This window comes from Rattus norvegicus, chromosome 9, assembly GCF_021556685.1.
Source record: "Rattus norvegicus strain SHRSP/BbbUtx chromosome 9, alternate assembly SHRSP_T2T, whole genome shotgun sequence".
NCBI classification, from domain to species: Eukaryota; Metazoa; Chordata; class Mammalia; order Rodentia; family Muridae; genus Rattus; species Rattus norvegicus.
The window spans coordinates 123,490,000-123,507,373 of NC_141542.1; the positions used below are offsets into that span (position 1 = coordinate 123,490,000).

Here is a 17,374-nt window from a genome sequence, read left to right on the forward strand (position 1 = left end):
TCTTTATATAGGCTAAGGGCAGGAATTCTTAGCACGGTGTTTTAATTATATTCTCCCTCTTACCCAGAAAGAAAATCACCCAAGGCTGCACAATAATGGGCTGAATGATAAAAATATATGCTGTGACCATGAAGATTCATGGAGATTGAAGATAGGTGTTCTGACTTGAGAGTGTGGATGCTGCCCCTGTGCTGAGCACCACAGCAGGAATATAGCCTGCTCCTCTGCTGTTCACATGTGTGACCTGCACAAGCCACTTGCATGGGTTTGTGATGACAGAATGCTGGTCCCATCTCTAGCATTTCTGGTTCAAGGGAAAACCACATTGTCATGCCTGCTCAGTATTTTTCAGGTGAGGTTGTTGGTGCCACAGTTGGGAACCTTATTCCTTAAAGGCTCGGACACATCACCTGTGAAAACACTGATAATCTACATCCTAATCCATTCTTTTCCTACTTGGTAGGTTCTCTGTGTTATGTTAGGACGATGGTTCTCAAACGTTAGCATGCATCAGTTTATTGAATGCACGGCTGGTCACAACACACATCTGTTCATCATCCTAGAGTATGCATTTCCAACACATTCCAGATCGAATTAACCTGTGAAACAATGTGAATTCCAAGACCTCTCCTATCTGCTCACCTCAGAACACCTTCTTTGTTCTCCTTTTGATTGAGGACATGGTTAACAGTTCTCAGCCATGTGATTATGGAAGCCAATGGATTTACCATCCCAAATTGGTATTCTGACCTCTAAAACACATCTAAGAATTGATACTACTAATTAATTATTAATTATCATTATTTTGGTGGTGGTGGTGGTGGTGGTGGTGGTGTGTGTGTATGTGTGTGTGTGTGTGTGTGTGTGTGTGTGGTGTAGGCATACACATCTGTATGGGTCAGATAAAAATTCTCTGGCATTAGTTCTCTCTTGCTACCTTATAGGAATCATGAACTGAACTTAAGTCATCAGGCCTACAGGCAAGTTCCACTACATAAGATGCCACCTTGCCAGTCTTCACAAATCACTCTCTTGATTTTATTTCTGTGCTAAGTCTCCTTCTCTTTCAGTTGTCTTGACTTCAATGAAATCCTGGGCTTTATCTCTTCCCTTTATTTTGGTTGTTACTGTCAGTTGCTTTCTGGCTCCACTGGTTGTAGGACCAGGACCCCTCCGACATTCTCTCTGCTGTTCTCCTGGCTTGTCATTTTGTATTCACTGCCTTCCCTTTATAAGCATCCAGCTGTCTGCAAACTTTGCCATCTGCTCCCACTTCCAGCATGCCAGGAGCTGCTGGAAGAGTCCCTGGGTGCATTTGGCTCCTTTGTAGTAATTAGTTCAATGAGTGGCTGTCTCTGTCTTCGTTGAATGTCCCCAGCTCTCCCTCATCCTTCTGACTGGCAGAGTAGTCTTCGTTCTTTCATAGATGATTTTTCTGAGCTGAAGGTCAAGGTTGTTTGCTGTCAATCCTTTACAAGTTCCTCACTAGCATGCTGAGTTCTTCATTTCATTTCCTCACTGTTTTGAAGCCCAGAGTGTTACTTAACTACCGTATGCTGTTGTGATATGTTTGAGATAAATAGCAAAAAAGGTGCAAATGTATTTTTTGTAGTCTTAGAGGTCCATGGTCACTTTGAACTTATGTGTTCGTAAACACCTTGACAGTAGGAACACGGGGTAAAAGAGGCTACTGCTTTAAGTGGCCAGGAAGCAGAGAGGGAAGGGAGGGGGAGAGAAAGAGAGAAAGTGGGGACTGGGGGGCTCAGGGGCACAGAACTCATACAGAAAGGAAACCACGCTTCTAATGCCCTCATTTTAAATTCTATCTGATGTTTATGTATAATAATAAATTTTGGTTATTTTCATTCCCCATTACTATTTCTCAATAAAACCCTTCCATGTTGGTTCCTCTTAAAACTTAGTCTTTTTAAATGGCCCACCAAGTTTAATTAGAGTTGCATGAGCATTGCAGGTTGTTACTTATTGGAGATAATGAGGCAGGGGACAGGAACACATGACAGATGGGATAAAGAGAGTAGGGTAAAGAGGCTTTCCATTTATCAGCTTTGAGAATCCAAGAGAGGGAGATGGGAGGCTCTTAGACGAGAGTCTAGGCAGAAGGCTTTAAGAGCACAGGTAGACATTCCATGTTACAAATCGGGTCTTGAGAGTCCTCTCTTAATACAGAGGCCTGTGTGTCTAAGACTTGGTTCTCAGGTGTTGGTACTATTGAGAGGAGGTGGGGCTTTTGGTAGGTTAGCAGACCTTGAGTTCATTAGCACGATAGACAAGCCATAGCCAGAAGACGTCAGCTCAGAGCACTTCTCATTCTATGACTCTTACATCATTTTGGACCTATGGGTCAAGATGTTCCCTGAGCTCTGAACGCAAGATTAATTTATTCTCAGCACTTTGGCCAGTTAGCGGAGCAGAGGGGGCTGGGGGAGTGAGGTCTCTGCATTAACCAGTGCTCCTTACAGAAAAGGTTCATTGGGGAAGGCTGAGAGTATCCCTAATTTAGGTTATAAACATGCATATTTAGAAAGCAGTTTGACAACACAACCATTTGGCAAAACAACAGTAGTAGGTTACACCCTGCCATAATCAATGTTCACTGTTGTGAAGCGATACAATGGCTATGGCAGTTCCTTTCTCCCCATTAATTAACTAATTTATTTCTTCACTTTACATCTTGATTGCAGCCCCTCACTCCTCCCAGTCCTTCCTTACATGGTCACAATCAGTCTTCTTCAACTCTGAGAAGGGGGAGGTCCCTCCTGTGTACCAACCCATCCTGATACCTCCAGTCATTGCAGGACTAGGTATATCTTCGCACACTGAGGCCAGACAAGACAGTCGAGTTACAGGAACAGAATCCACAATAGGCAACAGAGTCAGAAACAACCCCAATTCCAGTTGTTGGGAGACCCCCAATGAAGACCAAGCTGCACATCTGCTACATATGTGCAGGCGTCCTAGGTCCAGACCATGTATGCTCTTTGGTTGGTGGTTCAGGCTCTGGGAGCCGCCAATGAATACCTATAGACTTCTTCTGGAGTCCCTATTCTTTCTGGGTCCTTCAATTCTTCCCCCAACTCTTCTACAAGACACTCAGAGACACAGAGTCTAATGTTTGGCTGTGGGTCTCTGGATTTGTTTCAGTCAGCTGCTGGGTGGAGTCTCTCAGAGGACAGTTATGCTAGACTCCCGTCTGCAAGCATAACAGAGTATCATTAATAGTGTCACAGATTGGTTCTTGCCCATGGGATGGGCCTCGGTTTGGGCCAGTCATTGGTTGACCACTCCCTCAGTCTATGTTCTATATTTGTCTATGCATTTCTTGTAGGCAGGACATTTTGTGAGTCAATGGTTTTGTGGGTGAGTTGGTGTCCTTATCCTTGCACTGGGAGTCCTGCCTGGCTACAGGAAGGGGGCATGGCAACTCATAAAATAAGGCACTTAATTTAGGCTGCAATCAGAGGTTTAGCTTATGATCATGGTGTGAAGCATACATAGTCCTGGAGAGGTAACTGAGAGTTCTGCATCTGGGTAAGCTGGAGAGAGGAAGAGAAGGGAGACACTGGGCCTTGATTGAGCACTTGGGAGCCCAAAGCCAATCCTCAGTGCCATACTTCCTCTAACAAAACCATAACAACTCCTTAAGCATTAAAATATATGAACCTATTCTATTCAAACCACTATACTCCTCAAGGCATATGATATCATGGTCTTTTGACCATGGTGGGTGTACAGCACAAGGTCTGAGTTTCCTCTGTGGAATGAACTTCAAATCAAGCTATTTGTTACCCTCAAGGCATCATGCTAGTATCACAGTGCAGAGTACATCTTGCTCAGCCAGTCTTTGTTATGACTTGCAGGTTCACAGCTGTTGGGATCAATGACGACCTTTCCCTGCCTGAAGCTTGTATACCACATCCTGGCACTATGGAAGCTCTTCACCAGGGAGTACCAAGAGAGCTCAGTTCTAGCTTGATTGCTGTAGGCTCAGCAACAGAAGCATGTGTCATCTTTGACAATAGTGTCTTGCTATCAAGTTCTAGTGCAAAAGGATGGTGTGCCAGTGTCCAGACACCTGCAGTAATGTGTTGGGTATAGTGATAGATAGCTGCAGTTTTGATCAGGAAGAACATTGTGTCAATAAACAAGTGAATCCTAGGGGAGGGAGAGCAGCTGGCAGAGTATTAAAATATTCCTATTCCCTCTGTTCCCATAACTGTGATCAGCCACTCATTCCACTGTGGCTTCTAAGCAGCCATCTCACCCAGAAGTCCTAATATCCCCTTTGAGAGCATGGCCCCTAATGTCTTCTTAATTCCCTTGTACTGGTTCTTACCTACTAAAAGTACCACCTCCTCCCAACAGTGCCATTAGCTTGGAACCAAGTCTTTAACACACAGGCCTCTGGGGAACATTCAAGGTCTAAACCATGAGAGGATGCTTCAACTTGTACTCTTAAAGCCTCTGGTGCCCCTAGTCCAAGAGCATCATTTCTCTCTCTTGAGTTCCCACAGCTGTTAAACCTAAAGGTTTTGTTGTTCCGTCCTGTCAACTGTTCTTTGCCCTCCTGTATTCCTGGCATCTGTCTCTTCCTCTGCACTTGCAAATCTCTCAAAGCTGGGCAGCTCTTGCTGGTTAACTGTCACATCCTTTTCATTGTTGCCCTTTCAGGCTGACTTCCAAGCTTGCTGCTCCTATGAACCAACTTCCATACAGTCTTGGTGATGGCAGAGCTTCATATACAGGAGGCTGTCTTGCCTTGAGCCCAAGGTGCAAATCCACAGAGACTTCCATTGAAGGGAAGAGATGGGGGTCACACTCAGTGCAAGAAGAGAATGTCCAAGACCTTGTGCAGAGGTCACAGAGGGCAGGATGAGGAGATTGCAAGTCTGAGCTAATTAGTGGCATGGAGTCTGATGGCCAGGGACAAACAGATCTAAGGATGTGGTAAAATAACCAGATTAGAACACAAGGCAAGAAGGGCAAATACATGGTCCATATAAGAATAAGCTGGTGCTGTGGACAGATGTCCTCAGTGGGACTGATATGCCCTTCTGCCACAAACATATAGCATACATGCCTTTACTAAAGGAGGACACAGAGAAAGTTTTAGCCTCTAGAAGGATTTCTTCAAAGACAAAGACCTGTCAGTCAGTGGAAAACACTGAGTATGGCCACTTAATCTATTTTGTTATCTGAGGTCTGCTGCAGCACAGGAATATTACATACGGTCTCTTTGCCTCTTGTAGTCACAGAACAGAATGCAGAAACATTCCGTGGTCTCACAGTGGTGAGTTCTGCTGCCACCACCATCTTTCGTTCTTGACTTTTTTCTTGGATTTTCTAGTACCTTTTCCTTCTATATTGTGCTTTCCATTTCTTCCCCTTGCTCACATCAATGTGCTGGAAAAACCAGTGAAGAGGGGTGTGTGTGTGTGTGTGTGTGTATGTGTGTGTGTGTGTGTGTGTGTGTGTGTGTAAAACAAACCCATATTTTATGACTGGTCCAGAGTGAACGTGTTATCTCCATGGGCTTTCATTCTATGAAAGAAGTCGCTGTGGAGTTTGCTGGTCTAAGGATTTGGCTGAGGTCATCCACTGCAAACACTGCAGCCTTGCAAATGAAGCTGAAAGTTTCTCAGCTGCTCCAGGATGACTCTGCTCATTTGCACACAGGAGAAACATCCTGCCTCTATTATTTTAAAGCAACTTTTTTGTAAGAGCATGACTTCACCATGGCAGCCAGCTAACCTTGCCTATCACCGAATAAGCTAAGCTGGCAAGGTTTATGTGTAGGCCACACAGAAATGCCAGGGATCCTCTGGTACATAAGAGCAAGGAGGCAGGTAGATATGTCCCACTTCCTATTCTCTCCTCCAGAGTCCTGCTTTCTCAGCAGCCATCACTCAAGCCATTAATAACCGACCACACCTAACCAGTTCTGATTGTGTTCATGACTTTTCCTGCATCTAGAAGTTCAGCTGTGGGCATGAATGCTGTAACCTTAGAGCATCCAAGAGCACCTAACAAATGGCATGGGAATACTTGTTCCAGCCGCAGGGTACAGTCTTCAGTTTATAGCACTTTGTGTGGCAATTCTACTGCTTTTGCCACCTCAGTACATAGTCTGTATTTCTTCCTGTTATGCTGCTATTCATGTGCAAGCATGCACACTTTTCATGAAACATACAGATGGAGTATGCTCAATGGTGCTTAATCAGTTTGTACAAAAATAGTAATTATGTACTTGTCACTACTATACCTGTTTTGACTTACGTTTGGATATTTCGACTTTACCCACTTTGTGTGTTATTGTGAAGGCTGCATTCATTTCTTTTTAATTTCTTAGAATAAAATATTGCATTTGGGTTGAACAGATCCACAAATATTAACACCTTTTTGGTTATAAATATTTATAAACCGGACTTTCAAAACTTTAAATTAAATTCACTATGCCACTGTCAGTGAGTTTATTAATGTGCTAGCAGACTTAATTTTATAGTGCTGTTAAACTAAAATGTTAATGGCTGGGTGTGTACCTCTGTGACATCTTGTCTTGCTGCATATGGTGAAGTGAGACAATCCTGTACAGTGGGTATGCTGAGGCTAGGAACAGTTTATGTCAAAACCTTTCCAGCTATGTTACTTCTCTGAACAGTGGTATTTTATAACTACAGACTTGAATTATTGATCTATTATTCATCTGGGCACAATGCTGCAAATCTGTAGTTCCTGTTACTCAGTGGGCAGAGGCAAGAAGAACACTTAAGCCAAGTGCTGATGACCAGCTCTGGAACTCTGGTTCTCTCTTGAAGGTAGCCAAGGGGAAAAGACTTGGCCTTGGGAGAGATTAAAGTTGTTTTCTATAATACCATTTACCTGTTTTGATTCTAAATTACTCTGAAGCCTATGGACAAATTAATACTTGTTGCTTAACAGTGGGGGATTAAATAAAAGATTAATTACTAGGACTTCTTTCTCTCTTCCCCAGAAGCCTCACCTCTTGCTTACCAGACAGGAGGGAGGTTTGGAGCAATAAACTTTTTACTGAAGCAGAAGAGAGTCACACTGGCAGAAAGAAAAACTTTTATATCGCAAATATGCACAAAAACCACATACATTCTTATTCACATTCACGGACACATACTTATACACCTACATGCATTCCTGTTGGATCCAGCTTCTTACCTCATAGTTACATATGTGCACACATCCATACTTACATATGCATATGGAGTAAAAGACCAATTGCCAGTGCAGAAAGAACTCATTCTAAATGTAAAATGAGCTCCAAGATTTATTGCATAGAGAAAGAAAAAAATGTCTACCCTTTCGTTGCTAAATGAATTAAACCCAAGTCCATAAGTAAAAGCTTTGCCCTCTTTAGTAAGACTAAGTCTTCCTTGTTACTTAAAAAAGACCCATCCAATTCCATGGTAATGAGAAGCTTGCCTGTTATTTTTGCTCTTTCTGCAGTTTCTTCTTTATCTATCTTCACCTCTATCTTATGCTCTGTTATATTTTGCTGTATTCTGCTGACTCTCTACCTTCTGCTTTTGTTTCTAATTCTCTTTCTGCATCCTGCATTCTGTCCTCTTCTTCTGCTACCTAATATCATCTTTTCTAGAGTTTTGTACTTTATTTTGGAGAATAGATCACATGGCTTTTCCAAGCATTTTTTTTTACAAAAGTTCACTAAAAGTTCAAACATAAGTTCAAATCATAAATTGAACAAGAAGTTTATAATAGAGATGTTTACATGTGTTTCCATTAAGACTAGTTATCTAGCTAACCATTCATTATCTGTCATTACTTCCACAAGGTTCATTGAGAGTCTAAAACTATAATTCTTGTGTCTAAGTTGACAGTAAAGTTCTGTGTAGATAAACCAAGTTAATATTTTATTTTCTGTCCTTGTACCTACAATAAATTGTTTGTTCCCTTTTATGACCTTTGTGTAATTGTTTTGCAGCTCTAACAAATGTATTCTGAGCTGTAAATGCCTTCTTTCTATCTCAGAAGCAATTAACTCACGACACATGAAGACTGGCAGATTTTTCATTGCAGTTTTCATATCAGAGACAGCTTTGATAGGATTTCTATTATAAAGGGCTTGAGAGTTAGTATACATTTATGAATTCTTATAGAATTAGGAATTAAGAAATCATCTGTTTATCTGTATAGCATCACTACAAGAGAGGACATCTTCATTGATCTGTAGAAAATGTGTCTAATAGGGTGGGCTTATGCCCTGGGATTATCTATTAGTTTAAGTAATAACAGGAAAAGCATATCAATAGCAGGAATCAAATCTTGAAAATGTTATCTCTTCAGCTTTGTCTGCAAGGGCTCATTAATCATTTACCACAGTGTATGGTGAAATTGTCTCAGGAAGATCACCTGCTAATCTGTAGCCTTTCTTGGATGGCTCCTTACCACCCAAGTATCCAAAGGCAGCCTCAGCAACACGCCAGGGTCTAATGCCCACCCTTTTACTTCCTCTCTTTTTTCCTTCCCTCCATTCCTTCATAACCTCCCTCCCTCTCTTTCCCTGTCTGTCTCTTTCACTCACCAACACATGGAAATAGAAATAGAATTGTACACATACATGCTCTCATATTTACTTGTATACACAGACACATACCATATCTGTCCTGCAACCACACAGTTCCATACATGGTATATACTAAGTATTTATTAAGTGACAAAGAATATACAACTAAAGATATTTCCTACATCACACAATTTTACTAGGAGAGTAATAGTTAGAACAGCTCACTATAGGCAAGGAGGGGAGTAAAAAGAAAACTTTAGGATTTGCAAATCTACATGTGTGTCTAATGATGTACAAAATGCTCTAGAATATTCTGTAAAATATGTGCTGTACCTAAAGACTGCTTCAGAGACTTGCTTAGAAAATAAGATAAACTAAGGCAGTGTGTGTAGTAGTCTGTTCCTTCTCTCCAAGGTGGTCAAGAGAAATGAGTTGGTCAAACAGAGTTCCTTGAATTCTTTATCTGCTTTTGTGCTGAACTGGTTCTCTCTCTCTCTCTCTCTCTCTCTCTCTCTCTCTCTCTCTCTCTCCTCTCTCTCTCTCTCTCTCTCTCTCTCTCTCTCTCTCTCTCTCTCTCTCTCTCTCTCTGAGACAGAGTCTCATACAGCCCAGGATTGTCTGGAATTTGCCCTGCAGCTTGGGTTGGCTTTGGATTCTCCTGATTCTTTTGTTCCCATTTCCCAAGTATGAGGATTACAGATTGCACCATGCCAAGCTCTTTAATTCACTCATAGTTATCTTATGTCTGCCTTTGTCTTTCAGTCATTAGACAAGGATTTATGGCCAGTCAGTATAGCAGCTAGCAAGATGGCAAAGAGCAAAGCCAAAGACACAGTGATTTTAGAGTTTGTGTACTAACACAAAGTAGGCAAGCTCAGTTGGTGCATCTTTGTGATTCTGCACTGCAGAGGCAGAGGTAGAGGCAAGGGCAGGAGAATCTGGGCTATATAGTGAACCCCTGCCTGTCTCAAACAATTCAAAAATAATTACACTGTTTAGCTTCAGCTAAAGTAAATCTTGAGGGCACTAGTGAAACCACATGAGAGATAGAGAAGGAACAGGAGCTCTTTGGAGCTGGTGGTGAGAAAGAGTCTGTCCACAGGCTATGGTGCAGGTGAGCCAACATACATTGCATTTCCTTGTAGGCACCGTACTTCTGAGCAGTCCTCTCTCTCTGCTAAAATATTTAATTCATTGGGAGTCTCTATTGTCTGATATTATGTATTCTTTTTATGATGATTGTTAAAAGGTTCTCCGCATACTTGTGTAATCATAACAGGAAGTCTTAGATATGATTTACTTTGGGCAAAATGATAATGTATGACAATCGGAAATATGATTAAATTGGGAAATTACACGGAGTCTTTTTAAGAACCCAGCTGTTGTAGAAAATGAGACATCTATATTTGCTTTCGTGTCAGTTCTGCTGCACTTTCACTTTTTTTTTTTTTTGTAAAGCACATAATCGTAACACAGTAAAATGCTTGTGTGAAAACAGGGGAGTTGAATAATCTTACTGGGATGTCATCGGGCTTTGTCACATTGCTTTCTCTGCGAGGCAAATGAAAACATCTCATGTTGTGAGAGATGGAAGCAGGCACAGCACTTTTAGCAGCATAATGGGCCAAGAAGCTGCAGGCTCCTAGAGGCTCATGTTAGGGTGGCTGGGCAAGCCAGAACTAGTGAGACCTACCAGTCACAATTCTGTTAAATTTTGTGTGATGACAACACTGCTTTCTAATACTCAAGCAGTGTTTCTTAGTAGCAAGTCACTAGTGCTATGACCAAGATAAATGGATGTTCACATCCATACTTTTGTGTGTACATGCTTTACGCATAAGTAAACTTATCCAAACTTAACCCTTTGTTGTCAATGATGTACATGAGCATTGAAGAAAAATGATGTGTATTATGTATTTCTCATCTACTGGACACAGGATTACACTTTAGACCTTGCTCCTCTTGATATGGTAGGAGACTCACATAGGATTTAAGCTTACATGTAAATATTGTATGTCTGTGTGACTCATCCCTTCCCAGCAGGAGGTTGCTGTTGGTTGTCCCATCAGGCTGTCTTAGTGTCCTGGGAGATTTCAGATGTCACTGTCATTGCCATGTGAATGCAGTTCTAGCACTTAACCATCTGCACCTTCTTCTGGAACATTTGTTTAACACTCACCCTCAGCCCTTTTAGATCTGTATCTTTAACTCTCTCTCTCTGTCTCTCTCTCTCTCTGTCTCTCTCTCTCTCTCTCTCTCTCTCTCTCTCTCTCTCTCACACACACACACACACACACACACACACACACACACCACACACACAGATAAAGTAACGATCCTTGTAGAATATTTTGACCGTAGAAAATGCAGTAGCGAATGAATGCTTACATGAATCTTACTGTCCATAAACAACTGCTACTGTTACTGTGCTGTCTCTTTCCAGTTTCTTTTTTATGTGAGTATGTTTGCATTTCGTGGCATATATATGTGTGTAGTGTCTAGCACACAGAAAGTGTTTTATAAATATGTGAATAGATGAGTAATACATACCTACATATATACATATATGTACCTTATATGTTTATAATTCTATTTCATTTTGAACTTATTTTAAACTGTCAATCACATGTATTTATTAGGGCACATACACATATATTTACATGTATGTATGTGCTCATGTGCATGCATGTGCATGTAGATTCATCTGTGTGTGGAGGGCAGAGGTCAAGGTTGGCTGCGTTTATCTTTTCTTTTAGACATGAATTCTTACTAAATCTAGAAATCACCAGTCTGCCTAGAGACCCCCAACAAGCTCCAGGGGTCCGACTTCCTCTGCTTCCTGGGCAGTGAGATCAGGGGGACTTTTAAGGGTGTGACAGGAGGCAAACTCAGTCCTGCATAGTTGCAGGGCAAGCATTTTACAGTTGAGCATCTCTTGGGCTGAAATGAGGTGTTTTGATATGCGTTTGTATGGTGGGAAGAGAAATGGAAGATAATTAACATAACTATTACCTTACCTAGTTACTAGTTTTTAAAGGTGACAATACAGGAAGTCTCCCTCCCTCTGCCTCTCCCTCCTCCCTCTCTGTTGTGTGTGTGTGTGTTTTAGCAGCTTTGAAGTATACAATATATTAATTGTAGTCACCATGTTATTTGATAAGTCCCTGAACCCCATCCTTCTACATAAGTGAAACCGTGCCCTTTGCCAGACATCTCTTCTTTCTCTACTGGTCCCCAGCTCTGCTTACCGTCTTTATGCTCTCTGGTCCTGAGTTTGATTCTTTTAGACTCCACAGATAAGTTGGATCATAGCATACTGGGATTTTCAATGTCCACTTTATTTCATATCTCAAACAGCAAAAATATGGACACAAAGAAACCATATAACACTTATTCTCTTTAAGTTTATTGATGACACATTAAATTATCAAAGCATTTCATTAAATAAATACATTATTTGGTAACCTCTGAATCTTCATGTGTGTGTGTGTATATATGTGTATTATATATGGGTATGTTACATATGTATGTGCCATGTGTGTTTGTTACATATGGATGTTATGTGTGTATTATGTATGGATGCGTCACATATGTGTGGTGTGTGTTGCCTATGTGTTACATATATGTGCTATGTGTGTTTGTTACATGTATATTACATAGATATGTGTTATATGTATTATATATATATATATATATATATATATAGCTGTTGTGTGTGTATGTGTGTGTATAAACTCCCCCGTGTTAATTCTGTCTTGTTTCTTTGCACTTCTGTTGATGAACACTTTACTATCGACTTTTATTAGCACACAACTACTTTCTTTGATGATAATTCTAGAGGCACAGACCGTAATTTTAAAACCATTGTTTTTTTGTTTTTTGTTTTGCTGAATTTTTATTATTTTAAAGGAGGTAAGTTTGAATTTCAACTCTCAAATATTCACCTACAAAATTCGGAAGGTAGAAAAAATCAAAGGAGAAGGAATATTGGGAAATAAATCATTTATGACCTTAGGACTTAAAGCTGATTTCACATGAAATATGATTTCTGTAATTTCCATCTCGATTTTCATCTACCACGTTTACTGAAAAAATAGTTGTTTTCTAAACGTCTCTCTCCCTCCCTGGTAGTGTATTATTTGCATGACCTTTGCATGCCATAAGACAGTTGTGACTTATTATTAAGTAGTGTATCTATGTAAAGCATCTAATTATCTCATTGATGGACATTTAGTTTACTTGTAGTGTTTTGTTGCTTCCTGGAGAATTAGCAGAAGTCCTGTGTTTTATCCCCTTGGCAGTCTACTGTGAGTCTATTGAGACAAATTCCTAGAAGGAGAATTGACTAGTCCAGAGTAGAAGCATGTCCAGGTTGTTGACAAATGTTGCCACACTGCCCTCTGATGCTTATACCAACTGACACCCACCAAAAACAGCATGGGTGAGAGAAAAGAGGATTAAAAGTCTTCAGGCTGTTTACCTCAGAGTCAAATGACTCTCTGAGGTGCCTATGCTAGTGTCTTTAAGCACGCCCACTGTATCCTATTGGAGGTGTGTTCCTGAGCTTGATTCCTGACAGGGAGCACTCCACGTGGGGTCACTGAGGGGAAGGTTACTGTTTACAGGAAGGAGACAATGTCCTCCGTAGCTGTGGCTATTCTCATCTCTAGCTTAAGCAGCTTGCCCTTTAAACTTATTTCATCAAGAACTGCTTCAAGGAAAGTGTTGTCTTTTCTCTCTTCTAGAATCTTCTGTGACCACACAGGAAACCTGGTCCTGGGAGCAGTACTTGAGAGAAGGGAATGCTGTGGCCGCACCCGTAGAACTGTTTTCCAAGGTCAGCCTTAAATCTTTTCAAGGGGATTTAATTTGGAGGTTTAATAGAAATGAAATCAGGTGCCTCAATGGTTTACCAACTAGTAAATTTACCCGCACAGCTAGGAAATGACCCGTCAAAGGTAATCAGAATTTTAGGGTTTCGGAGTGTACACTGGGGCTGGATTTGCAGGTTTGAATTGCTACCTACCATCTCTGTGACCCCTGACAAGTCATTCAACCTTTCTGTGCCACAGTTTCCTCACCTGTAAGGTATGAGAGGCACCTACCTAACTCCTTAAATTTTTGGAGGACTAGATTAGTTGGATACATAAAGTGCATAGAATGTGATCTGCATGTGATTATCATCTTCCTAAGTGTCAGTCTTTAAATCTTCATTTTCCTTAGCGGGTCTCATCTGTTTATGTCCATTGAAGTGCTATGTTGCACAGGTCTATTTTCTTTTCTTTTCTTTTTTAATTAATCACTTCATTCATTTACATTTCAAATGACATCCCCTTCCCAGTTAGTTATCCCTCCCCAATCCCCCACCCATACCCCCTTTACCCCCTCCACTTTGCCTCTATGAGGGTGTTCTTCCACCCACTTACTCACTCCTGCCTCAGCACTCTAGCATTCTCCTAGGCTGGGGCATCAAACTTCCATAAAAACAAGGGCCTCACCTCCAACTGATGTCAGATAAGGCCACCCTCTGTTACATATGTAGCTGGAGCCATGGGTTCCTCCATGTGTACTCTTTGGTTAGTGGTTTAGTGTCTGGGAGCTCTAGGTGGTCCAGTTAGTTGATATTGTTCTTTCTATGGGGTTGCGATCCCCTTCAGGTCTATTTTTCGTATGACGAGAGATAGAAATAGATGAAGGGGAGGTTAAAACAGATAGTAGAAGCCCTAGATCACACCATTCCGATTAGGACAGACTTGCTTGAATGAGAGCTTGGGTGCCAGATTCTTGTGGTTGTGGGCAGGGAATCTTCGTGCTCAACATTTACACCACTATGTTGTATTTTAACCTGCTGAGAGGGGTGTACATGCTATATGTCTCACGGCATCTGCTGTGCTGCTTCCAGAAGCTGTTGCGGGTGAGAGGACCAGTGTTTATAATTGTGGATGTAGCAATGGATAGGGAGAAAAGGACCTGAAAGAGGAAAAAGAGTAGCCTGGACTCAGACAGGCGCCTAGCACAACTGTCCACTGAGAGGTGTCACCCAGGTGCTGACTGAAACAGATGCAGAGACCTACAGCCAAGCATCACATGGTGCTCAGGAAGTCAGGTGGAAGGGACTCCACAGGAAGACCAACAGAGTCAACCTTTGGAGGCTCTCAGAGACCGAACCACACCAAAGAGCATATATAGGCTGGACTTATGCCTCCTGCACATGTATAGCAGATGTGTAGCTTGGTCTTCATGAGGATCCCCCAACAACTAGAGCATGAGCTGTCTCTGATTCTGTTGCCTGCCTGTGGATCCAGTTCCCCTAACTTGTCTGCCTTGTCTGGTCTCAGTGGGAGAGGATGAGCCTAGTGTTGTGAGGACTTGAGGCACCAGGATGGGTTGGTATCCAGAGGGGAGGGATCTTCCCCTTCTCAGGCATGAAGGGGAGGATTATGGGAGAAGGACTTTGTGTGTGTGTGTGTGTGTGTGTGTGTGTGTGTGTGTGTGTGTGTGTGTGTGTGTAAAAGAGAGAGAGAGAGAGAGAGAGAGAGAGAGAGAGAGAGAGAGAGAGAGAGAGAGAGAGAGAGATTGGGAGGAGGGGGGCTGCATACAGGATGTAAAGTAAATAAATAAATAAATAAATAAATGGAAAAATGAGACCCCCCAAGTCCTGGTTCCTGACAGTGAACAGATAGAAACTTGTCTTTGTTTATACTGTAGGCTTCCTTAATAAAACAGTGTAAAGGTTGAATCACAGAAACTGAAAGCATCTAGCGCAGATATTTTAAACAAGCCTACCTATCAGAGGAAAGCACAGAAGAGCTAATACTCCAGAGACCTACCTCAGCAAAATTCCAGGGCGAGGGGCAGGGAAAGGGAATCTTCTGTGTTATTCTCTGTGCAGCTCTGAGGTCTGTTGCCATGGGCGGTCTAAGGAATGTCTAAATTCCTCTTACTACTCAGGACCCTACCACACTTTTTTGCTGTTGATGATGAGATTTAGGGTGTTTATCCCATCAAAATTATGTATTATGTTATGTCCATAACATCATCACAAATACTAGGCAGGTGCCTTAGGAATCAGAACAGTGCTGGATCCTCAGATCCGGGTCCTAGATCTGGGTTTCAGACATTAGGTATCTGGGCAGCAGTGTTCAGCAAAGGAGTTTGCAAAGCAGTGCAAATTTAGGCTGGAGGGAAGAAAGTGTCAGATCCTCTGTCCCTCCTCTATGTTTCTTCAGCCTAGCCCAAGAACGCGTTAGTGTCATTAGCGTTAGTGTCATTAGAGTTTATTCTGGGAGATTCTTTAAGGTCCATCGGCCATTGCAGACATGCTTGCAGAGGAAAGCTTTTTCCTCCATATTTCCCCTCTGGCTTTGGTGTTAATGAAAAAGACTCCCAGGGGAAAATGAGAGACTTTTCTCCAGAAGCAAATCAGGGCAGCAGTGTTGCGAATCAAGCACTTGGGCTGTCGGGCATGAAGGCTTTGTCCCTCGGGTTTTACGGAGAGGAGGAAGTGGTACCGGAAGTGGTACCAGAAAGCACTAACTAAGGGGAGGGCCTTCAGTTCCCTGTGGAAGGAGGCATTGAGTGGCAGGCAAGGGAAGCTGGGTGGTCAGCATGGGAAACTCATTCACGGACCTTTGCCTGATGGGATGATTGTGAAATATGGCTGAAGTTTAACATATGTCAACTCCGAAGATGGCAGCAAAGTATTAGTGTACAGCAGACAGATCCACTGCACAGGGCGGCCGCGTTTATCTTTCCCTCTAATTTGACAGGAGGTCACTCGTGTTTAAGGGTCTGAGTATGTGAGGGGTACAGAGGTCTTAACAGCCTCTCTCAGGCTCTCATTGTTTAGTTGGGAAAGAAGAAATACCTCAAAACATTTTATCAGGCATTGATGTGTTTATGAGCTTATCTCTCTGTGTGTAAAATGGTACTAATTAAAGAAAAAGAAGCCACAGTTATGAGAGAAAGGGTGAAGAAAGACGGGGGTGGGGGTGGTCAGAGGGAGGAAAGGAAGGGGAGAAATGATATTTTAGCTTGCTTTTGGAAATGATACAAAACTTGGATTAGAGAAAAAAATCAGATAAGAGAGAGGGAGGGAAGGAAGAGGAGGAGAAGGGAGGGGAGGAGGAGGGTAAGGGGGAGAGAGAAAATACAGCAACAACGTGATGCAGGATATTATTCAGTCACAGATCATAGATGTGATAATCTCAGGAGACATTCTGTAGTAGAGTCCGGGGCTGGTCTAAGCCCGAGCCAGGGAAGAATGAAGCTACTGCTATTTTCTGCCTTGGTCTCTCAGTAAGTGGAGATGGTGGTGCTGTGGATCTGACATCACTCCAACAGGACACTTGCGTTTTAAGATGAGCAAACAAGCTTGTAATTGTAAGTTTCAATGCCATCAAAACGACAGAAGGTTCATGTCAGCCTTCCAAGAGGGAGATGAACTCAATTTTATATTGACACTCAGTGGTTACTGTTCCTTTCAGTGTGCAAATATCATAATAATGTTGTTCATGGCAGCCACTGTGATGAGGTTCTTTGGCCTCTGGGTGTTAAAAATAGAACAAAGTAGTTTGCATTTCTTGCCCGGATAAGTATTCTAAAGACATTAAAGTAGCGGTTCGCTGCTAATGTGGTTTCTAACCTAACATTCAAGTTTTAGAAAATATACCAAAGCTACATGTGAATTTACATACACACACCCACACACACATATACACACACACGAACACACACACATACACACATACACACATACACACATACACACACATACACACACACATATACACATACATACAC

The 17,374-nt window shown here is 41.9% G+C and overlaps 1 protein-coding gene across 3 annotated transcripts in view; it reads left to right on the forward strand.

Moving 5' to 3' along the window:
- The window catches only part of L3mbtl4 (L3MBTL histone methyl-lysine binding protein 4), a 533,749-nt gene that overhangs the window by 196,952 nt on the left and 319,423 nt on the right, over window positions 1–17,374 (forward strand). For all 3 annotated transcript variants that reach the window (XM_087564391.1, XM_087564392.1, NM_001433416.1), the window contains 1 exon segment: window positions 13,318–13,409. In XM_087564391.1, the coding sequence (XP_087420517.1) occupies window positions 13,318–13,409 (92 nt within the window).